The sequence below is a fragment of the Salvelinus sp. IW2-2015 genome, linkage group LG7, assembly GCF_002910315.2.
Source record: "Salvelinus sp. IW2-2015 linkage group LG7, ASM291031v2, whole genome shotgun sequence".
NCBI classification, from domain to species: Eukaryota; Metazoa; Chordata; class Actinopteri; order Salmoniformes; family Salmonidae; genus Salvelinus; species Salvelinus sp. IW2-2015.
The window spans coordinates 13,087,850-13,113,344 of record NC_036847.1 but is presented as its reverse complement, the minus strand read 5'-3'; the positions used below and the strand labels follow the sequence as shown (position 1 = coordinate 13,113,344).

The 25,495-nt window shown below is 42.5% G+C and overlaps 1 protein-coding gene across 1 annotated transcript in view; it reads right to left on the bottom strand.

The window, feature by feature from the left end:
- Nucleotides 1–24,408, bottom strand: part of ntsr1 (neurotensin receptor 1 (high affinity)) — a 62,408-nt gene extending 38,000 nt beyond the window's left edge. Inside the window, exon 1 of the mRNA XM_023991028.2 lies at nt 23,628–24,408. Within this exon, the coding sequence (XP_023846796.1) occupies nt 23,628–24,320 (693 nt within the window). The 5' untranslated portion in view covers nt 24,321–24,408. The remainder of the gene's footprint in view (nt 1–23,627) is intronic.
- Nucleotides 24,409–25,495: the final 1,087 nt, after the last annotated feature.

Sequence of the window (25,495 nt, the reverse complement as noted above, 5' to 3'; positions counted from 1 at the left end):
GTGTGACTCCAAATCCAGACCTCCATGGGTTGATAAATTTGATTTCCATTGATAATTTTTGTGTGATTTTGTTGTCAGCACATTCAACTATGTAAAGAAAAAAGTATTTAATAATAATATTTCATTCATTCAGATCTAGGATGTGTTATCTTAGTGTTCCCTTTTTTTTTGAGCAGTGTATATATAAAATTATGCAGGTACAGATGGAGAGGGTATTGTTTTTTTTAGAAGTAGATGAAAGTGTCTTGATGTGTATTGGAATATTTCCTTTCCTCTCCATTCTCATTAAGTTCAATGAAAAATAATTGTGTTTATGATCAGAGGACAACTGACGTCAGGCTATTGGCTCTGTGGCGTTACGCATACAGGGACCCAGCAGGACTAATCAAACACACTTTGGCTCTGTTTGGAAATACTATGTGGGGACATTGCATGATTACCAACAGCAGTATTGGCTGTTGCTCTGATGATGACTGGTCCTGGGTAGCCATATTCTGTCCCTTTGTGTCAGCCCTCCTGCTCCTGATCCAAACTCAAACGCTGCTGACCGTGTTTCTCTTTAATTAACAGATGTTTTTTGTAAGTCTCTTTTCGTAATTTCTGTAGCAATTCATTTCACAGTTCTTTACCCTTTTGTTCTCCATCCATTCCCTTATTGTGGGTGTTGTGTGAACCTTTCTTAGTTTGTCTGCTTTGACCACCCTTTTATGACCAGGCCAATTTGGAGTTTCTGTGCCCACAGACCTGAATAAAGGCTTCATGATAAGAAAATATTAATTATGAATTCCCTTGAAATTCTCACTCTATACTATAATGTAATTATGATATGAATACAGTGGTGGGCCGTCAGGGCCAGCAAGGCCTTCTCTGCTGGCCTAAACATCATCAGAATATATATTTTTTTTAAATATATTTTCCCACAAATATGTATTAAATTATTCCCCAGAGTAAGAGTTATACTCTTAATTTCATAGCTTTCCTCTTGGTTGCACTGCTTCCAGCCCCAGGTTGAGATTTGGAGGGCTGGTCTTTATGTTAGATCTTTTATCCAATCATATTCAGCCATCATGTGTTGCCAGGGGTCTAAAATCTGCCCTCAGGCCTCCAGAATCAACAGTGCGGGCACTTGTAGCTTGAAGTGAATGGAAATTAAAATTTAGTGTCAACCAATCAGCTTTAGAGTTGGCTATTGTACGCCTGCTGGCTGGCTCCAGTGTTACACAGGAGCCAGCTAGCAGGCGTAGTGCGTGCACGTCTTTTGATTGGATTACCAATATTGAGAGGAAGGTCCTATGGGCAGGTCTATGCAGAACCTCAAAACTAGGAAGCTGAATTTGATAAACGAATTAATTTGCGTACTACTAAGCTGTTTTTTCAACCCACAATGGCGGAAGGAGGAGAAGATATCGATTTGGTCGAGGATATAATTATAACGCCATTCTCAAGACGAACTTTTCAAGAAAAGAGAGGTCACCCGACGCCGACGCTACAAAGCCTGTCACAGGCGGGAAAGGGGTTCGTTCAAAGTTCCAACTACGAGCGCTATCAATGGCTCACAGGCTCCGAGAAGCACTGCAAACTGTACTGCTGGGAATGCCTATTATTTGCAAGTGATCGATTTGGTGTTTGGAGCCACACTGGCTTTGCAAACTTGAGTTGTCTAATATATCAACTCTATCCATTTCAAAAAGCACTCCCCAAAACCAAACTTCTTTAACGTTGCTAAAAGAAAAAAGCAATGGTGCTTTTGAAAACTTTTGGGGACACCCGAGTGGATCTACAGCTCAACGAACAAGCGCGCAGGGCAACGGAGCTGCACAATGAAAAGGTGAAGAAAAATAGGGAAATATTGAAAAGACTCATTGATTGTGTCATGTTTTTTGGGTAAACACTGTTTACCCAAAAATGACAATTTTTGTCAATTTCAAGGTGACGCAACGCCTGGTTATACTGCGTTTCTGTCTAAATGTATAGTGTCTAGAGCCATGGCATCATAATGATGGTAATAAGAGGTGGATTAATTCGGGTGGGACTGTGTAGGACCTCACTGAAGGCCCAGGCCCCAGGCCCACGGCACACCACTGTATGAATACCACTAAACCATATAGCTATAGCATTTCACTACACTCACATTAACATCTGCTAACCATGTGTATGTGAAATAAAATGTGATTTGATTGATTTATAGTTCAGCAGTGTTCTATAAACATGTGTGTTCGTAACAGCCAGGTACATTGCATTAGACAATGTCTTGACTAATTAAAAAAATGTTCTTTGCACAATTGACTCATTAAATAATCAAATGTGTCTATTGAAGTCTTGAAGATTTGTCTATTGAAGATCCTAATGAAATGTGTGATTATTCAGTTCTCAGTAAGTGGGGGTCTGACTTTTTAGGTAAAAAAAAAAGTTGTGGAAAGTAGGGTGATCGGAAGGTTAGATGTTCGATCGGCAGGTTGGGAGTTGGATCCTCGGTCGAGTCATACCAAAGACTCCAACATATCCCTTTCTGCTTGGCACTCAGCATTAAGGAGATGGATTAGGGGTAAAGCCCTGTGACAGACTAGCATCCTGTCTAGCGTCCTATCCAGGGGGTGTACTTGTACACTTGTACTTGTACACTTGGGCTCTATTCAATCCATAAACAGAAGTTCAGCGTTACAGTGTGATTGAAATTTAAGGCAATGTTCCCGCGTTAGCAGACAATGCATTCACGGTAAACGCTGCATATGTTGGCTCAATCGGAAATTACCGTTACATTTCTAGTGTGCAATCTGTAACACTTCAACGATACAGATTGGGGGGGGGGGTATACAGATTGCTTACTGTGACTCACTGTGACCACAAGTTGATGTGACCCAATTTCAACATCTAGTTCTGATTTAGGTTTGGTTGAGTTGGCAACTAACGTGAATTCAACAGAAAATGTCACCATGTAATTGGATTTAGGTTAAACGTTTAAAAGTTGAGAGAAAACAAAAATTCCCTCAGGTTGATACATTTTTGCAAATCCAAATCAGTTTTCCACGTTGATTCAACGTCATCACATTGATTTTTGTTGTTGTTGAAATCAAATCAAACTTTATTTGCCACATGCGCCGAATACAACAAGTGTAGTCTTTACCATGAAATGCTTACTTACAAGCCCTTAACCAACCAGTACATTTTGAGGAATTGTTCAGCAGTCTAATTGGTGCTAGACTTGGTGCTCCGGTACTGCTTGGCTTGCGGTAGCAGAGAAAACAGTCTATAACTTGGTTGACTGGAGTCTACAATTTTGTGGGCTTTCCTCTGACACCGCCTATTATATAGATCCTGGATGGCAGAAAGCTTGGCCCCAGTGATGATCTTACACATTGTTTACCTAGCTAGGTTCAATGTTTAAGATGTGTCGGCATCGAGTAATTGTCTCTGGCCCCCTCCCAGTTAGGGGGAGTGATGAGCTCTACAGCAGAGTCTCACAACTCAATCGCTGGTTGAAAACTGTTTTCTGCCCGTCCCAAAAGATAGAATTTGTAGATAATTGGCCCTCTTTCTGGGACTCACCCACAAACAGGACCAAGCCTGGCCTGTTGAGGAGTGACAGACTCCATCCTAGCTGGAGGGGTGCTCTCATCTTATCTACCAACATAGACAGGGCTCTAACTCCTCTAGCTCCACAATGAAATAGGGTGCAGGCCAGGCAGCAGGCTGTTAGCCAGCCTGCCAGCTTAGTGGAGTCTGCCACTAGCACAGTCAGTGTAGTCAGCTCAGCTATCCCCATTGAGACCGTGTCTGTGCCTCGACCTAGGTTGGGCAAAACTTAACATGGCGGTGTTCGCCTTAGCAATCTCACTAGAATAAAGACCTCCTCCATTCCTGCCATTATTGAAAGAGATCGTGATACCTCACATCTCAAAATAGGGCTACTTAATGTTAGATCCCTCACTTCAAAGGCAGTTATAGTCAATGAACTAATCACTGATCATAATCTTGATGTGATTGGCCTGACTGAAACATGGCTTAAGCCTGATGAATTTACTGTGTTAAATGAGGCCTCACCTCCTGGTTACACTAGTGACCATATCCCCCGTGCATCCCGCAAAGGCAGAGGTGTTGCTATTATTTACGATAGCAAATTTCAATTTACGGAAAAAAAACTGACGTTTTCGTCTTTTGAGCTTCTAGTCATGAATCCTATGCAGCCTAGTCAATCACTTTTTATAGCTACTGTTTACAGGTCTCCTGGGCCATATACAGCGTTCCTCACTGAGTTCCCTGAATTCCTATCGGACCTTGTAGTCATATCAGATAATATTCACATTTTTGGTGATTTTAATATTCACATGGAAAAGTTCACAGACCCACTCCAAAAGGCTTTCGGAGCCATCATCGACTCAGTGGGTTTTGTCCAACATGTCTCTGGACCTACTCACTGCCACAGTCATACTCTGGACCTAGTTTTGTCCCATGGAATAAATGTTGTGGATCTGAATGTTTTTCCTCATAATCCTGGACTGTCGGACCACCATTTTATTACGTTTGCAATCGCAACAAATAATCTGCTCAGACCCCAACCAAGGAGCATCAAAAGTTGTGCTATAAATTCTCAGACAACCCAAAGATTCCTTGATGCCCTTCCAGACTCCCTCTGCCTACCCAAGGATGTRAGAGGWCKAAAATCAGTTAACCACCTYACTGAGGAACTCAATTTAACCTTGCGCAATACCCTAGATGCAGTTGCACKCCTAAAAACTAAAAACATTTGTCATAAGAAACTAGCTCCCTGGTATACAGAAAATACCCGAGCTCTGAAGCAAGCTTCCAGAAAATTGGAACGGAAATGGCGCCACACCAAACTGGAAGTCTTCCGACAAGCTTGGAAAGACAGTACCGTGCAGTATCGAAGAGCCCTTACTGCTGCTCGATCATCCTAGTTTTCCAACTTAATTGAGGAAAATAAGAACAATACAACATTTATTTTTGATACTGTCGCAAAGCTAACTAAAAAGCAGCATTCCCCAAGAGAGGATGGCTTTCACTTCAGCAGGAATAAATTCATGTACTTCTTTGTGTCACGTTCGTTATAGCGATGAGACCAAAGCGCAGCGTGATTTGAATACATCTTCTTTAATGAAGAAAGAACACAGAATGAACTATACAAAAACAACAAAACGAACGTGAAGCTATATAATAATAGTTCTGACACAGGCAACTAACCATAGACAATCACCCACGAAATACTCAAGGAATATGGCTGCCTAAATATGGTTCCCAATCAGAGACAACGATAATCAGCTGCCTCTAATTGAGAACCAATCTAGGCAACCATAGACATACAAAACACCTAGACTAGTAACAACCCCATAAACATACAAAAACCCTAGACAGAACAAAAAACATATATCACCCTTGTCACACCCTGACCTAACCAACAATAATAAAGAAAACAAAGGTCAGGGCGTGACACTTTGAGGAAAAGATCATGATCATTAGAAAGCAAATTGCGTACTCCTCCAAAGCTCAGTTGTCCTGAGTCTGCACAACTCTGCCAGGGCCTAGGATCAAGAGAGCCACTCAAGTGTTTTAGTATTATATTTCTTGACACAATGATGAAAATAATCATGGCATCTAAACCGTCAAGCTGCATACTGGACCCTATTCCAACTAAACTACTGAAAGAGCTYCTTCCTGTGCTTGGCCCTCCTATGTTGAACATAATAAATGGCTCTCTATCCTCCGGATGTGTACCAAGTGGCAGTAATAAAGCCTCTCTTGAAAAAGCCAAACGACCCAGAAAATATAAAAAACTATCGGCCCATATCGAATCTTCCATTCCTCTCAATTTCTTTTGAAAAAGCTGTTGCACAGCAACTCACTGCCTTCCTGAAGGCAAACAATGTATACAAAATGCTTCAGTCTGGTTTTAGACCCCATCATAGCACTGAGACTGCACTTGTGAAGGTGATAAATGACCTTTTAATGGCGTCAGACCGAGGCTCTGCATCTGTCCTCGTGCTCCTAGACCTTAGTGCTGCTTTTGATTCCATCGATCACCACATTCTTTTGGAGAGATTGGAAACCCAAATTGGTCTACACGGACAAGTTCTGGCCTGGTTTAGATCTTATCTGTCGGAAAGATATCAGTTTGTCTCTGTGAATGGTTTGTCCTCTGACAAATCAACTGTAAATTTCGGTGTTCCTCAAGGTTCCGTTTTTGAACCACTATTGTTTTCACGATATATTTTACCTCTTGGGGATGTCATTCGAAAATATAATGTTAACTTTCACTGCTATGCGGATGACACACAGCTGTACATTTCAATGAAACATGGTGAAGCCCCAAAATTGCCCTAGCTAGAAGCCTGTGTTTCAGACATAAGGAAGTGGATGGCTGCAAACTTTCTACTTTTAAACTCGGACAAAACAGAGATGCTTGTTCTAYGTCCCAAGAAACAAAGAGATCTTCTGTTGAATCTGACAATTAATCTTGATGGTTGTACAGTCGTCTCAAATAAAAKTGTGAAGCGTTACTCTGGACCCTGATCTCTCTTTTGATGAACATATTGTCACGGCTGTTGAATGAAGTGGACCAAGGTGCAGCGTGGTGAGCATACATTTTCCTTTTATTAGAAACGATGCCGACAAAACAATAAACAATACAAAACAAACCGTGAAGCTTAAGGCTATGTGCCACAAACAAAGTCAACCTCCCACAAAGACAGGTGGGAAAAAGGGCTACCTAAGTATGTTTCTCAATCAGAGACAGCAATAGACAGCTGTCCCTGATTGAGAACCCTACCCGGCCAAAACATAGCAATACAAATAATAGAACATAGAATGCCCACCCCAAATCACACCCTGACCAAACCAAATAGAGACATAAAAAGGATCTCTAAGGTCAGGGCGTGACACATATCAAGACTGTTTCAAGGACAGATTTTTTCCATCTACGTAACATTGAAAAAATCTGAAACTTTCTGTCCAAACATTATGCAGAAAAATGTATCCATGCTTTTGTTACTTCTAGGTCAGACTACTGCAATGCTCTACTTTCCGGCTACCCGGATAAAGCACTAAATAAACTTCAGTTAGTGCTAAARATGGCTGCTAGAATCCTGACTAAAAAATCCTGACTAAAAAATTAGATCATATTACTCCAGTGCTAGCCTCCCTACACTGGCTTCCTGTTAAGGCAAGGGCTTTGGTCAAGGTTTTACTGCTAACCTACAAAGCATTACATGGCTTGCTCCTACCTATCTTTACGATTTGGTCCTGCGCACATACCTACACGTACGCTACGGTCACAAGACGCAGGCCTCCTAATTGTCCCTAGAATTTCTAAGCAAACAGCTGGAGGCAGGGCTTTCTCCTATAGAGCTCCATTTTTATGGAATGGTCTGCCTACCCATGTGAGGACGCAGACTCGGTCTCAACCTTAAGTCTTTACTGAAGACTCATCTCTTCAGTGGGTCATATGATTGAGTGTAGTCTGGCCAGAGTGTGAAGGTGAACGGAAATGCTCTGGAGCAACGAACCGCCCTTGCTGTCTCTGCCTGGCCGGTTCCCCTCTCTCCACTGGAATTCTCTACCTCTAACCCTATTACAGGGCTGAGTCACTGGCTTACTGGTGCTCTTCCATGCCGTCCCTAGAGGGTGTGTCACTTGAGTGGTTGAGTCACTGGTGTGATCTTCCTGTCTGGTGGCACCCCACCTTGGGTTGTGCCGTGGGGGAGATCTTTGTGGCTATACTCGGCCTTGTCTCAGGATGGTAAGTTGGTGGTTGAAGATATCCTCTAGTGGTGTTGGGCTGTGCCTTGGCAAAGTGGGTGGGGCTATATCCTGCCTGTTTGGCCCTGTCGGGGGTATCATTGGATGGGGCCACAGTGTCTCCTGAGCCCTCCTGTCTCAGCCTCCAGTATTTATGTTAGTAGTTTGTGTCGGGGTGCTAGGTCAGTCTGTTATATCTGTAGTACTTCTCCTGTCTTATCCAGTGTCCTGTGTGATTTAAGTATACTCTCTCTAATTCTCTCTTTCTTTCTCTCTCTCGGAGGACCTGAGCCTAGGACCATGCCTCAGGACCATGCCTCAGGACTACCTGGCATGATGACTCCTTGCTGTCCCAGTCCACTGGCCGTGCTGCTGCCCCCAGTTTCAACTGTTCTGCCTGCGGCTATGGAACCCTGACCTGTTCACCGGACGTGCTACCTGTCCCAGACCTGCTGTTTCAACTCTCTAGAGACAGCAGGAGCGGTAGATATACTCTTAATGATCGGCTATGAAAAGCCAACTGACATTTACTCCTGAGGTGCTGACTTGTTGCACCCTCGACAACTACTGTGAATATTATTATTTGACCATGCTGGTCATTTATGAACATTTGAACATCTTGGCCATGTTCTGTTATAATCTCCACCCGGTACAACCAGAAGAGGACTGGCCACCCCTCATAGCATGGTTCCTCTCTAGATTTCTTCCTAGGTTTTGGCCTTTCTAGGGAGTTTTTCGTAGCCACCGTGCTTCTACACCTGCATTGCTTGCTGTTTGGGGTTTTAGGCTGGGTTTCTGTACAGCACTTTGAGATATCAGCTGATGTAAGAAGGGCTATATAAATACATTTGATTTGATTTGATTTACCTAGCTGGCTAGCTACATGTCTTTACAAAAGTCTCCACTATGCAAGTAACCATTTCGGGTGCGTTCGTAAATTCAGTTTGAGTATGTCAGGGCGCAGAATAACTGATGTATTTACGAATGCCCAACACCCGTTGAATATGTCCGGTGTCAGTAAACATCGGCAAAAAAGCGCACAACACCCATTGAATATTTTCAGTGTCAGTAAAAGTCGTCAAAAAAGGCTAATGGAATTGTTGCCAGCAGAGCTGATTAGGCTGTTTTCATGTTATCCAGAGGTAAACAAGTCATCGGCCAGAGCATCAAGTGTGCACTCTGAATGCTCCGAGAGTGAAACGAGATGGGTGGGGATAAAGCTTAAGAGCAATACTGAATGGGTGTAGACAAAGAAGAGCTCTTCACTAGGTACCAAAACATTCAAAGGCCATTTTCTCAAATGTGAGTTGACAAGTTTATCAACTTCAAAGCAGAATTACTTTCCCATTGTTCCTCAAAAATGCAGTGTATGATATATCATTTTGTAGCTCTGAGTCTCTACTTTTATCCAATGTAAAAAACACACTTTCATAAGACCAATTTGAGCCGGTCAGTCACATTTGTGGTCACTTTTGATAATGGTGTTTTCCCGATAATGGAACATTTGCCTTTATAGCCATACTGCCATGTGCACATTGCTGCGCTTATAATGTGAAGAAATAGCCTAATAGTTGATCACCATTTAAAGCTAAATGTTCTGATCTGTTGCGTCAGCCTCATAGTGAAAAAAAGGTTTTTGATGCTAGCGGTTGAATTAATTTGGGATCTATCACATCCCACAACTGTCCCAGACCATGTTTGGAATATTTATTTCTCACACAGAATAGGTCAACTTTTATACTCTGGGGGATAGTAGATTGACATAGGCTAGTGCTTTTGCTGTTCGTTAGGCCTCCTCATCTTGTTGGCTGATGAAAAGTAAATGTGGACAGTTCGGGAATTGGCACAACGCAGCACTCCGGGCCAAGGGCACAATGGCCACAAAAGGCATGGATTTCTTTTGGGTGCATTAGGGCCACCCAAAAGGGATGCCGCCGTGAAATTTGAGGCATCATCAAGTGCTTGTCAAATGTTGAATGAGAGACTGAAGTGTGTACAGCCTGCGCAAAAAAACAAAGCAGAGCACATGCCTTTCATGCAACTTTTTTCAAATCATCATTAGTGTCCCATCATGCAGCCTTACAATGTATTAACAATCAAAACATATAGCCCAACGTTTGTAGAACAACTAAAGTCACATTAACAACTCGAAATGAAGCATACAGGAGTACCTATTTCTTTGTTAACCGCTCAATACAGAATACCCGCATGTGCGCACTCCCTCAAATCGGTTGGAGAAAATATCCAGTGTATTTTATTCAGCTATGTTCAATTGTATTCTTCATACTATAAAATAATATAAAATAATGCCAAGGAATTCTAAGCAAATCTTGTCTGCTAAATGAACTAGTGTAGCCCACAGCCATTTGGCATAGCCATATCAGGACCTAACACAAGGACAACTCAGAGTATGATATTCTGTCCTTCTGAAATAGACTACATTTTCTTCATATCATGCTTCTTTAGACCTGTCTAAAATAAATAAGGGATTTATTGTGAAGGTGTAGACTATATTACATGGATTTATTAGACGCCTTAAAATGTAGATGTTCCAAAGGTCTGCATCAGGAGATGCCAGGAGATGCTAAATGTGTTTATGTTAATTAACGGTCAATTACCATGAGACTAACAGTTATTTGCTTGACAGTCACCAGCTGATGAAATTTCACAACCGCCACAGCCCTAGATGGGATAACAAAGAAATACATTTCCATTTCACACCTCACATTTTTTCAGGTTACCCACTTGTACATGCAATGAAAGCATTTGATATTACTGTTGGTGTAATAATGAAAAGGACCTTGAATATGCATAGGAATTTATTTACACTTTTCAGAAACAGTAGAGGCAAATGTGGAACAAATTTCACTGGAATGAAAGAAAATCGGGTGAAATGAAATCTCCCTCCACTCGTAAAGGTCTACATTTTTCCTTAGCACCCCTCCGTTAACAGCACCCCCAAACCAAAACATCTTCCTGCAGTCATGCTGTAAAGGTCTCTATTTTTCCTCAGCATCCCCTGTCGACAGCACCCCAAAACCAAAACATCTTCCTGCAGCAATGCTGTAAAGGTCTCTATTTTTCCTCAGCATCCCCTGTCGACAGCACCCCAAAACCAAAACATCTTCCTGCAGCCATGCTGTAAAGGTCTCTATTTTTCCTCTTCTTTCTCTCAGATAATGACAATATATCTTCAAACACAGAAATCTCCACCTTTTCTTTTCTGCCTCGTCTTTCAGGGTTGAAATACATTTAAAGGGATACTTCAGGATTGTGGAAATGAGCATGCTAGCAGATACCCATAGACTTCCAACCATTGCGCTGATGCTAGTTAGCATTGGCTCGCAAAACTACCTCCAACTTCCTTCATACTGGACACAGAGACGTAAAAATAGCATCCATCTGACTATTGGGAAGTAGATAAAGGACCTCATTGCCAAAATCACAAAGTATCCCTTTAAGGTCTAGACTCGTCTCTCTAAAGCACTTTATTCCCAACCTAAGGAGATCTTGATGGTCCTCTTTCATCTCTCACGATCAGAGTATGTGAGCTGACTTGAGCAGTCGGAAAGCCTGCTCCACCATTCCAGTGCTCTACTTCTTTTTCAACCGCTCCATTAAAAACCACTCCTGGCTCACAGGAAAAAAACACTGCTGCTCCAAATTCGCTTCATTCATTAAAATCACAATTTAACCAACACCCATCTATTTTTGTGATTACCTACCATTTGGTTTTGAAGTACTGAAACCAAACCATATGATCTGAATAAAAAACATTTCAATAAACAACACGAAAAGGTGACTGTAAGAAGCGCTCATCATTTCAAATAGGCTACATGTCGTATATTAAAACAGGATATAATGTTACGCCGTCGTTAAATGGAGACCAAGGTACAGCGTGGTTGGCGTACATTTTCCTTTAATTTTAAATGTTCGACCAAAAAACAATAAACAACTCAACGAACGTAAAGCTAGTAGTGCAAACACATGCAACACAAACAGACAAGATCCCACAACAGAAAGTGGGAAAAAGGGCTGCCTAAGTATGATTCCCAATCAGAGACAACGATAGACAGCTGCCTCTGATTGGGAACCATACTCGGCCAAAAACAAAGAAATAGACAACATAGTATGCCCACCCCAAATCACACCCTGGCCTAACCAAATAGAGAAATAAACGTCTCTCTAAGGTCAGGGCGTGACAATATAAACACTAAATAGATCAGAAGAAGGAACGAAAATATATTAGGCTATATTATTTATATTTCAAGGCTATAGCCTACAAAGAAATACACTGTGAAGCATTTGCGAGTGCAACACACTAGGCTGGCAGGAACATTAAGCGCTCAGCATTTAAACAACATGTAGTTGTTGTAAATTATTAGAGTCGATAAATCGCGCAAATAGGCTGTGACTTACTTAGAATTAAATACACATTTTACGAAAAATGCCATATTAGGCTCAATGAAATAAAAATTCCTTTGAATTAACTTTTAGAAAGAGGAGTTTGGCCAGAGTCTGTGGCTTCAGGCTCAGTGATGGTGCCTGGAAAGCAGGCCAGCAGCAGAGAATACCCTCTCCGCGCTTGCAGAGCCACTGGAGATGCGTAACACCCTTCAGGCCACTCTTGCCAGGATGGGCAGGGATGCAGAGTTTTTCTTTCTATAGGTAGGCCTAAAGGTTTTTAGGCAAAATAACCCTATAGAAACGGAAAGCTCCTTGAAAGAGGTAATATGTCAGGCCTATTGGGCCAAAATCAATGATAGCCTATTGTATAGATAATATAATGAAAATTAACAAAACTTTTAAGAGATCTGATTGTTTACTTATAAAATACTTTGCTCAAATGACACACTTAGTTGGCTACCCATCTCGTGCCTTTCTGTTAGCACGTACATGTAGTATAGCATCACGCTTTCAGGAATACGCGTCTAGATTCCACAATGATTCTTTAGTTGTGGACACTACATCACTGCCCTCCCTCTCTTGCTCTTGGTCCACCTCATCTTTGTAAGTCACTTTGATTTTGCACCTGTGTGTTTTATCAGTTTATTTATAGAAATATTTAGCGAACTCCATGACAGTAGCTAAAGCAAGGGGTTATAGCAGCACACAAGTAGCCTACAAATACATGCTGGGCTGGGCATGCCCTGAACTCATAAAGTGAAGTGAGCACTACTGGAGCGAAATTGGAGAGGGCGAGATGGCCGACTCTCCAGCCTTTGGGAAACTCGCTCCAAATTGGGCATGCTCCGCTCACATACTTTGCTCACGATCTCTGTCTCTTCCTGGTGGATGGACAGAGCAAGGGAATCAACTGGACAGCTCTCTGAGCCATAACACTGTACATAGATGAGCCAAGAAAACTGTAATTTGCTATTCTGTTAGATTTTCTTATTTTAATCTAAAACTAAATCACTAGAATGGCACTAGGATAGATTTAATATTTATTCGAGGATTTAGCAGGCTATTACACACACACGCCAAAAAAGCAACAACTCTTACTGTTTGCCCTATAGAAGATCAATTCATTAATTTACTGTGAGTTGTGATTATTTGGTACTACCTTATTGTTAATCTTATGGCCAGCATAGCCCTTAGTGTGCTAAAACACTCCTGGGTCCCTGGGTCATGTAGGCACACTAAGCTGAGCAGTTCTCTGAATGGTGTAACTCATGCTATTGACATAGCTTTTAGTCTGGAGCTGAAATGAGATTCAATTCACCTGGTGTCTAGATGCTCTCTGGGTGATGGAGAGCAAATTACAAATGATGAATGTTTTTGATACCTATGCCCTGGGTATGGGAGTCCAAAAATGTAATACCTTTGTAATAAAGAAATGAACTCTTAGCCCCAAGGTTCAATCTATATTATCATTTACATTGCCTCCTCTCCCTCTCCTATGAGGGCACATTGAACAGCAGTTCACTGATCATCCATTGTTGAAGTAATTCTAGAGTCAGAGATGACCATACATCGGGTTGCACAACCCTTCCAAATATCCTCCCCCTCACACATGAGCATGCCAAACCTCACCACAATGGCATATTTTGCTTTGGCTAGTTTGGAAAAGACACCCAAATAAACTTGTTGGCACCGCCAAACTGGCATGAACAAAACAAAACCACAGGCATCACCAACATAAGACAGTTTAAACTCAGTTTACTTTGTTTATTCTCAATTGCTTTGGTTGAAAACAATGTTTGCCTGTCAGCCAAGTTTGTGCTGAATTCCAGCCTCAGAGATGGAACAGTGGAAACAGGAGTCTGGGTACTGCCTTCCCTGCGGCGTTGTTAACTCTTTATCATGTGTTATTGTATCTGACTTTGAGGCCAGAAGCCTACAGTACAAACACACGGGAGAAAATATGCTTTGGTGTGAATAATCACAAAACATAAAAGTTGATTAGGTTGCATTAAGAAAGTTGATCTACTTTTTACACAAGGCTTGGACTAGTTCCTGTTGACCATATTGTAGGTTTTCAAATTCTCAAACCATGAGCAATTATCTTCTTCTTTCTGAGCCTGAGTGTTGGGCGAGAGGGTTGGGATGTAGGATGGAAGGAGTGGGGATAGAGGAGTCATCCCATCACCGCCTAGCCAGCAGCTAGGTGGACCAGACGGGCCAGGAACCAGTGTACAGACCCCAGCACAGGCTCTCTCTCCAAGGGGAGTGGTGCCAGGAGCACATGCCAGCAGGCCAGAGAGCCAAATGGGCGTTAGTGTCCATCCTCCCAACTCTCTCTGTGAGAGTGTTTCTGTGCAACATGTCAATATCGCAGAGGCATTGGCCAACCCGCTGTTGCGCCTTCTTCACCACACTGTCGGTGTGAAGGGACCATTTCAGGTCGTCAATGATGTGCACGCCGAGTAACTTGAAGCTTTTGACCCTTTCCACTGCAGCCCGTCAATGTGGATGTTGGTGTGCTCCCTCTGCTGTCTCCTGTAGTCCACAATCAGCTCCTCTGTTTTGTTGATGTTGATGAAGAGGTTATTTTCCCTGGCACCACTCCACCAAGGCACTCACCTCCTCCCTGTAGGCTGCCTCGTCGTTGATGGTAAATAGTCATCCCACTATTGTGTCGTCAGCAAACTTGATATTTGAGTTGGAGATGTGCGTGGTCACGCAGTCATGGGTGAACAGGGAGTACAGGAGGGGGCTGAGCACACACCTCTGTGGGGACCCCGTGTTGAGCATCAGCTTGGCAGAAATGTTCAGGACCCAGTTGCACAGTGAGTGGTTCAGAACTAGTGCCCTAAGCTTGTTATGCGCTTCGTTGGCACTATGATGTTGAAGGCTCGTCACAGTAGGAACAGCGTCCCCTTTGCAAGTTCGTCACCGAGTCAGTATAACATTTTTTTATCCAGATGTGGCCTGGAACATATCCCAGTCCTCGTAAAAAAATTTTTTTGAAGCATAGATTCTGATTGGTCAGACCAAAATTGAACAGTCCTTACCATAGGTGCTTCCTGCACCCGTGATAACCCGTGATAAGGCGAGGCGATGCAGGGATAAGCAGGATGGAGGTGTGGTCTGATTTCCCATAGGGAGAATGGGGGAGGGCCTTGTAGCCATCCTGGAATGGAGAGAAATATACAAATCAGGAACACTTACCACGCTGCGCTTTGGTCCGATTCTTCCTCATCAGACGACGACGACCATTACAGAACTACCCACCACAAGCGGACCAAGCAGCGTGGTATGGAGGAGCAGAGGGTTCAGGACTCGTGGACATGGGAGGAGATACTGGACGGAAAGGGACCCTGGAGACAGGCTGGGAAATATTGCCGCCCGAAAAAGGAATTGTAGGCAGCTAAAGCTGAGAGGCGGCGATATGAGGCAAGTGAGCGAAGCAGGCACGAGAGGCAGCCCCAATTCGTTTTTTTGGGGGGGGGGGAACACGGGGTGATTGGCGGAGTCAGGCTATAGACCTGAGCCAACTCCCTGTGCTTACCGGAAGCAGCGTGGTACTGGTCAGTCACCGTGTTATGCGGTAAAGCGCACAGTGTCTCCAGGGCGCACTCATAGCCCGGTGCTCTATATGCCAGCCCTCCGAGAGTGGGCATCCAGCCAGGGCAGATTGTCGCAGCTCAGCGCGCTTGGTCTCCGGTGCGCCGTTTCGGCCCAGGGTATCCTGTGCCGGCTCTGCGCACTGTGTCTCCGGTGCGCTGGGACCGTTCAGTTCGTCCTATGCCTGCGCTCCGCCCGTGCCGGGCTAAAGTGGGCATTGAGCCAAGTGGAGAGGTGCGAGTGGTAAGCAATAGATCTCCAGTGCTCCCCCACAGCCAGGTTCGACCTGTGCCTGCACTCTGGAGGGGCCGGGCTAAAGTGGGCATTCAGCCTGGAGGAATGGTGCCAAGGCTGCGCACCAGAGCTCCAGTGCTCCCCCACAGCCCGGTTCATCCTGTGCCTCCTCTACGCACCAGGCCTCCTGGGATAATGAGGGGTAATGTGGTCTGCATTTGATGGTGAGGTATTCCAGATCGGGACAATAAAAGGATGAGTTTCTGTACGTTACCCCAATCACACCATGAGCTGTCATGAGACATACTGCTCCACCTCTGTGTTTCCCGGAGAGTTCTTTGTTCCTGTCTGCGCAATGAATGGAGAACCCCGCTGGTTGTATGGACAGGGACAATATATCCAGAGAGCGACACAATTCCCGGAAAACAGAGTATGTTAGTCCTTTATGTCGCTCTGGAAGGAGATCCTCACCCTGAGTTCATCCATTTTATTTTCCAGGGACTGAAAGTTAGAGAGTAATATACTCAGAAGCGGTGAGTGGTGTGCCTGCTTCCCAAGTCTGACTAAGACCCCACTTCTCCGGCAGTGATGTTTTGGAGTATCCCCGGGATGAATGGGGCTGCCTCGGGCACATCAAACAAAGGATCCAGGTCCGGGAAGGGAAATTTCTGGTAAGGGAAGTCATGCCTTATAAAATTGCTCATCAACCATACGGGAGCTGCCATCGGCATCCCTTATCTAGGTAAGTGACCGTTGATCTAATATCCAAACATTATTTTCAGCTGTAGGTAATAGTACTAGAAATGTTCTGAGCAAATAATGTAAGAAATAACACAACAAAAAAATAATACTGCAAAGTTGGCTAGGAGCTAGAAGCAGGGCGACCATGTCTGTTGGCCCCATTTGTCAGTATAACCTACAATTTTCCTAGTTGAATCAATTTCAATTTTAGTTTTAACTTTAAATGTAGAGTTTTCCAAACTAACCACAAATTTACCTTGACTAATAAAAGAAAGTCAAGTCAACTTTACAGTTTCAGTACAACCTGCTATTTATAGTTGAATCTGTAATGATTTTTTTCGGTGGTGGAAGAAGGATCGGACCAAGGTGCGGCGTGGTAAGTGTTCATGTCTTTTTAATAAACCAAAACTGAACACTGGAACAAAACAATAAACGAAGTGAACAACTGAAACAGTACCGTGTGGCGACAAACACTGACACGGTGTCACGCCCTGGCCTTAGTTATCTTTGTTTTCTTTATTATTTTAGGTCAGGGTGTGACATGGGGGATGTTTGTGTGGTTTTGTCTCGTATAGGGTGTTTGTATTGTATAGTTTTTTTTTTTTTGATTTCATGGGGTTGTGTTCAGTGTAGGTGTTTATGTATGTCTATGGTTGCCTGGATTGGTTCTCAATTAGAGACAGCTGTCATTAGTTGTCTCTGATTGAGAGCCATATTTAGGCAGCCATAGGCATTAGGTAGGTTGTGGGTAATTGTCTATGTTTGACGTTAGTAGCTTGTGTCTGCACTTTCGTTTATAGCTTCACGGTCGTTTGTTGTTTTTGTTTAGTGTGTATTAGTGTTCGTGTTCATTTTCATCTCTTCAAATAAATAGAAGATGTATCTATATCACGCTGCGCCTTGGTTCTCTCTTTCACCGAACGACGATCGTGACACACGGAAGACAAACACCCACAAACCAAAAGACAAAACAGGCTACCTAAATATGGTTCCCAATCAGAGACAATGACAATAACCCACCCAACTCACGCCCTGACCACACTAAAACAAAGAAAATACAACAGAACTATGGTCAGAACGTGACAGAATCAATTAAAGTTTTGGTAGAAAACTTCACATTTTCAATCAATCTACTTTACTATCAACTTAAATAGACTTTACCTGCATATACAGTACCAGTCAATAGTTTGGACACACCTACTCATTCAAGGGTTTTTCTTTATTTTTAGTATTTTTTTTACATTGTAGAATAACAGTGAAGACATCAAAACTATAAAGTGACACATATGGAATCATGTAGTACACAAAAAGTGATAAACAAATCAAAATATATTTGAGATTTGAGATTCTTCAAATAGCCCCCCTTTGCCTTGATGACAGCTTTGCATACTCTTGGCATTCTCTCAACCAGCTTCATGAGGTAGTCACCTGGAATGCATTTCAATTAACAGGTGTGCTTCGTTAAAAGTTAATTTGTGGAATTTCTTTCCCTCTTAATGCGTTTGAGCCAATCAGTTGTGTTGTGACAAGGTAGGGGTGGTATACAGAGAATATCCCTATTTGGTAAAAGACCAAGTCCATATTATGGCAAGAACAGCTCAAATAAGAGAAATTACAGTCCATCATTACTGTAAGACATGGAGGTTAGTCAAGCAGGAAAATGTCAAGAACTTTGTGTAACGCTCGTCGTTAGGTGGAAGAGAGGAGGACCAAATCGCAGCGTGGTACGCTTCCATATTTATTGGAACACTTATAAACACGAACAAAACAATAAACAGAATGAAACCAACGACGCTACAGACCTGAACATGTGAACCTAGTGAAAACAAAGAACGCAATGAACAGGAACAATCACCCCCAAACAAACAGTGAACACAGCCTACCTAAATATGGTTCCCAATCAGAGACAACGTAAAACACCTGCCTCTGATTGAGAACCATATCAGGCCAATCAGACACACCTAACCAATGAGACACAACACATAGAATATACCCACCCAGCTCACGTCCTGACCAACTAAACAAAGACTAAACAAAGGAAATAAGGTCAGGGACGTGACACTTTGAAAGTTCATTCTGGATAAAAGCGTCTGCTAAATGACAAAATTGTAAATGTTCAAATTAAACAGTTGCAAAGATTGCTAGGTATTATTCTAATACGCCCCCCTCCCCCAAATAAATAAGTTTAAGTCATCTGAACTTTTTTTTGTCAATAGAGCTGTTCTGTTGTTTTAGAGGATTTGAGTTTTTGGTTGTGTATTTCTAAATTGAGTAAACACGTTGATATTCATTGATTCAACTTAGTTCCTAAGTCTAGACAATTAGTCAAGTTTAAGTCATCTTCACTTGACATTTGTGACCCCTTTCAAGAAACTAGGCATATGTCGTGGGTCACTACTTCACAGGAGAGCCATTTGAACTTAACATTTTTTAAATCAAAATGTCTATTTGAGTTGGTCAATATGTCTAGGTAATCCTGTCTAACGCAGCTTTAAAAAATGTATAGTGTAGTAAAACTGCATAAGTGTTACTTTCCACATCCTAGAGGACCGAGTTTTTGAAATCAGTGGAATTTGAGTATGATAGCTAAGGAGGTGGAGAAAACACCTGTCTCGGGATTACATCTTCAAACTAAGGGCAACCATGGCATCCGACAGGAGACACATCCATCTATGAATGATGTATATGGGTAAGATAGTCTAGCTAGCTACATTTACAGATATTACACATTACTAATTTTGAAATAAAATGGTTTCATTTCAAGTTAGTATACTGTTAGCTAGCTAGCTAACGTTAGCTGGCTGGCTCGCTAGATAACGTTTCGCGTATGATCTTATTATTCGTATCTCAGAGCCATTTGCTTGGCTAGCTATAGCCTATTGTTAGGTAGCTAACATTGAAACTGGTTGGTTAGCTACATGCAGATTCATTCATAGTAGTAACGTCATGAGTTGGGATTATGGTTCATTGTTTACCAAATCTAGGTTCATGTCTTAACAAAAGACTCCACTATGCAAGTAACCATTTCGGGTGTGTTCATAAATTCAGTCTGGCCAGCTACTCCAATTTCAGAGCACTCTTGTCTGAGTGTGCCGGAGTCCAGAATAACTGATGAATTTACGAACGCTCAACACCTGTTTATTATGGCCGGTGTCAGTAAACGTCGGCAAAAAAGCATCATGAAATTGTTGCCAGCAGCACAGTTAGTCACAAACACTCTGGATAACATGAAAACAGCCTAACCAGCTCTGCTAGGGTGAGTAAAATGGTCAGAGTGGGGTGTTTTCTCATTTGTGTCTGGAAGTAGCTAGCAAGCTAGCCAGTCAATGTTAACCAGTTAGCTTGGGTGCTTGACTGCCATTGTTTGACTGCCAATCTCTAGGTTTCTTCCTAGATTTCTGCCTTTCTAGGGAGTTTTTCCTAGCCACCGTGGTTCTTCATCTGCATTGCTTGCTGTTTGGGGTTTTAGGCTGGGTTTCTGTATAGCACTTTGTGACATTGGCTGATGTAAAAAGGGCTTCATAAATACATTTGATTGATTGTGAGGTCAGACCGTTCGGATCAACCCTACTCATCGACCAGAACGTCCAGTGTGCGCTCTGAACGCTCCGAGAGCGAAACGCTCTGAATTTACAAATGGACAATCTGACAGCACAGTTGCAGTCACCAATGCTCTAGATAACATAACAACCTAACCAGCTCTGCTAGGGCCAGTAATGTTCATTGAGATGTTCTCTCATTTGTATTTGGAAGTAGCTAGCAAGTTAGCTTGGGTGCTTGACTGCTGTTAGTACAGAATGCTCGGATCAACCCTTAAAGAGATGGGTGGGGTTAAAGCTTAAGAGGGTGTGAACGATGCTGAATGGGTGTAGATAAAGAACGGCTCTCCAGTAGTAGTACCAAAAGATTTTAAAAGACATTTTCTCAAAAGTGAGTTCACAAGTTTATCAATGTTCAAAGCATACTTACTTTCCTATTGTTCCTCAACTGTAGTGTATGATATACCATTTTGTATCTCTGAGTCTCTACTTTTATCCAATGTAAAAAACACAATTTCAATTTTTGCTACATAAGACCGATTTCAGCCAGTCCGTCACATTTTTTGTCAACAAAACGTATGTTGCTTCAGTTTCTTTGACTTCATGGCTGTGTATTTCTAAGTTGAGTAAACACATTGTTTTTGTTTACTCAACTAGATAATTTTTTTCTGAGTGAGTCAACTTAACATTTTGTCAACTTAACATTTTCCTAATTTTGTTGACTTGGCTTGATAAGATGAGCCATTTTGACTGAATCTCAATAACTTTTATACAGTGCACAGGCAGACCAATTTCACTAATTGGTCTTTTGAGCAATCAGATCAGATCTTTTGCCAGTACTTGGGCAAAAGATCAGAATTGGGCTGCCTAAACGCAGCAAGACACTTTTGGACTCAAGTCAAGCCTTTAAAAAAAAAATGTTTTAAGGGGTGGATCAGCTTAATATTGCGGAAAGAATGTTGCTTTCATCAATGTAATTGTCTGCATCATTTCCAATCCCCCATATATTTTTTGGGTAAATATATATATCCATACACGCATGCATACGTATACACATATATACTTACACATACCTATATAGACATACATCATTTTAAAAAGAATATACCTTTATTATTATTCCCCGCAAACCCCACCATCGATCCCCCAATTGGAGTAAACTAATAAACACTTTGGCTTTTACCTTAAATCTATACATCTTATAGACATTTTACAGACACAATCTATTTTACAATAGTTATTTTTTGTTTGTTTTTAGTCCTTCCTCTATTTCTGATGTCCATCCAGTTTGTTATCTATTTGTAACTGTGCTATTTCACAAAYGTTCTGGACTCAAGTCAAGCCTTGGCTGAGTTTGTGAGGTGTTACCTGGAAGGCACAGAAAGCTGTGCCACAGTTCTGTCATCAGTCATGAGTGTTAGAGTTTGGTTTGTTTCCCAGTGGCGTCACAGCAGGCTGAGGTGGTTGGAATGAGAAAGACCACAATCCCAAGTGTTTCACACAGCATGGACTCTCCAGAAATACAACCAGAGAGTTCCCTGCACAGAGGGACACCACTCATGTTAATCCCGGAGTTCCCCTATTATTCTGTGGTGCTCTATGCCAAAAACTAAGTAATACTGCACACGCCCACATACACGCACACAAACACACTCACACAAACGCGTGCACACACAAACACTAACACACCCACACAAACATAAACGCACACACTCCACACAAACACGTATGCACTGACAAACACAAACAGACACACACACTCTACACACATCAACAATTTTAGAGGGCTACGTTTCCTCCACACCCAAAAACATCTGTGGGCAGCTAGTGGAGCAACTATCTGACTCTCTTCCTCTCTCTGTAGTGATCAAACTGGTGGATGAAGTGTTATAGGGCCCTGCACTACCAAACAGCAGGAAGCTAAACTGAAAGGTAAACAGACTTATTAGTTCAGTTGCTTCTGAAATGGGAGTCACTAATACATCTCTGGCACATGCACACACAACTAGTGTAGTAGTAGTGACCCCCCTTTTATCACCATGCTTTAGGTTGATAAACTGCCTCCCGTGTCCTGATGCTTGACAATGTCAGTATTTATGCCCAACAAAATAAAATAAGCGAAGACATTTGTGGCTGCCCTCCAGGTATCCTAGGCTACACAGGGTTTGTTGCGGAGGAGAGTGTGTGTTCCTGCAGCGTGTGTAATGACATCCCTATGCGTAGGAGGAGGAGAAGAAGTGAAATTACATGATGTAAAAAATGGTCATGTTGTATGTAGGGAAAAGAGAAGTGGAAAGAAAAAACTGACAGCTCTGGCAATGCAATTCTTATGATTTTGGAGATTATGGTAAGTTCTGTGGAAGCGCAAAATTCATACAATTTATGGTGCCATTCCATCAAGCTCCGAGCTCGACCTTGCTATAACCATACATTCTGAAGAAATATGTTGTGCAACAACAGCACCCTTAGAAGACAGGATTTCCTGTATTTGCTTGCTGTTCTCTCAGTTTTTGTATATGACAATGATATGTAAGGATGGAAGTGGAGGGTGTGGGGACATTGCAAGGAGGGACAAGATAAGATTATATGTGCTTTATAGTCCATTAATGTACAGAGATTGGAAACATATCTTTATGCACAACCCAACCCCCTGAGACACACACATATGCCAAGTGGTGGGAAGCAATCACAGTGCAGCAATTATAGGTGGTTAAGTGCCTAGTTCAGGTGCACAACAGCAGGCGATAGAATTTTGGATAATGCCAGCAACCCTCTGCAATAAATCTTCTAGAGCTAGGATTCTAACCAGCAACCCTCCAGTTGCTGGCCCGCTTTTTTAATCACTAGGCTACTTGATGCCACAGTATCACCAGTCACACACTTCCACAAACAACTGCAGCAGCCAATCACCATGACAACCAGACCACTTACATCCAAGGACCCCTCAACAGTATTACATATCGCATCTCCAAAATATACCACCAGGTTGTCTCTCATGAGTGGGGAAATTAAATAAAATATACCACCAGGTTGTCTCTCGTGAGTGGGGAAATTAATTAAAATGTTCTGATTATTGATCTCTGTTTCTGTATCTCATCCTACTCTCCTGCACCATTTCTCTCCCCCCCCTCTCTCTGTGTGTGCTGTGCAGTGACTAAATAGGTGCGTAAAATACCACTACTCCAGTGGAGGCTGCTGAGGGGAAGATGGCTCATTATAATGGCTGGAACGGAGTGCCTTTCCACTCATTCTGCTCCAGCCATTACCACAAGCCTGTCCTCCCCAATTAAGGTACCACCAACCTCCTGTGCACTACTCAACTGATTGTTGTGAAATGAGGAGTTTCAAACCCACCTGAATCACTATCTTCAATAAGACAGGTGACACGATTGTGGTACATATCTTCTCCCTTTGGGGCCCATGGTACTTCTGGCCCATGGTGAAGAGCATCGGAGAGGCCAGGAGGAACGAAGCCACCCACATCCCGCTGATCAGCTTCTTGGTGCGGCTGCGCGACATGATGCTCTTCGCCTTGAAAGGGTGGCAAATTGCCATATAACGCTCAACGCTGAGGCTGGCGATGTTGAATGCTGTGGCATAAGAGCAAGCATCCCGAATGAAATAGTAACCTTTACAAACGACTCCTCCGAACGCCCAAGGGTGATGGACCCAGATGAAGTTATAGAGTTCGACGGGCATGCTGAGGACTAGTATTAGCAGGTCGGAGACGGCGAGACTCGCTAGGTGATAGTGGACAGTGCTTTGGAGATTTTGTAGTGACTTCTTGGTCAGCAGGGTGTACAGCGTAACGGAGTTTCCTAAGCAACCGACCGCAAAGAGCGCGATATAGATCACAGTGACCAGGACTTTCGAGTAGATGTTCGTGTTCACGTCCAATGAGTCCTCCTCATAGAACCCCGATCCGTTGTCAAACAGAGAGTAGTTCACCAGACGCAGAGAGTAGTTGTTTCCCTGACTCAGAAGTTTTTGTGCCAACGCGCGTAAATCTAGAAAGTCGCGCCCTGTCAGTGTAAAATTAACCTCCATATTGTGTAATGTAAATAATTGACTCTTAGAATCACTTGTTAAAGACTACAAAATATAAAAATCCCGTTGAGAAAACACATGTAGCGTTAGTGAGGGAAGTGAGTTTGCGCGTAAAAGCAGCAAAGGGAGAGTACGGATTTGAGCCCAACAGGCAAGTTCTGATGATTTTATATCTGGCACAGGAGGAGGCGTGCTTTGACTCGAAACCTTGTACGATGACGCAGTGGCATTCAGTAAATTGTGTTTTTTTGTTGATATATGCATTGATATTTCACCTTGAATACCTAAAGTAGACTTGATCATTATAAACGGATTTTTGCAATTTAATGGCTTTAGAAAGTAGATAGCCTACATCTATGTATATACATGTTGACTGAAATATCATTGGCTATTGGACTAATATATTTTTGGAGAGAAAATTGACATTGAAATGACTGAATGAAAATGAGAAGTGATCTCTGGATTTTGATATGTAATAGTTTTACTGTCATTTGTGAACCACTTAGCCTTGAAAACCAGAGTACTCTTTGTATCAGAGACAGCCAGACTGTGTGTGTGTGCACACCCAAGATAAAGATTCATGATGAATGGTTACTGTAACTCACATCTGTATGGAGTGCAGCAGAGTAGAGGATAATGCCTAATCAATATGAAATATACAGCAGCAAAAAAATAACATGTAAACAAAAATGTAATCAAATAAGCAGACAATGATTACATGCATTAGTTTATAGAGGGCTCTTTGTACAGCCTTATTGCTAATGAGATATAGAAGCCCCTAAATCTTTTTGAATGGATTTTGTGTTGGATAAGGTGCCGACTCCGTCTCCTCCTACATCTTTCTACATGGAGAAGATGTAAGCTACCACATCCTTAGAAGCTTTCCACTGGAGACAGACGTCAATTTAGTGTCTATGGCAACAATGGCGCCGGAGAAGAAGGCTGACGTTTTACGTGTCCCCAACCGATTGTGTTTTCTGTTCGTTTATTTGCAACCTATTTCTTTACTTATTTTGTACATAATGTTGCCGCTACTGTCTCTTATGACCGAAAATAACTTTTGGACATCAGGACTGCGATTACTCCCTACGGACTGGCAGAATCCCTGTTTTCCGTTAACAAGTCTGACGAGCCCGACACGAAAGGAATACTGCTTTCTCGGGAACAGGCCCAGA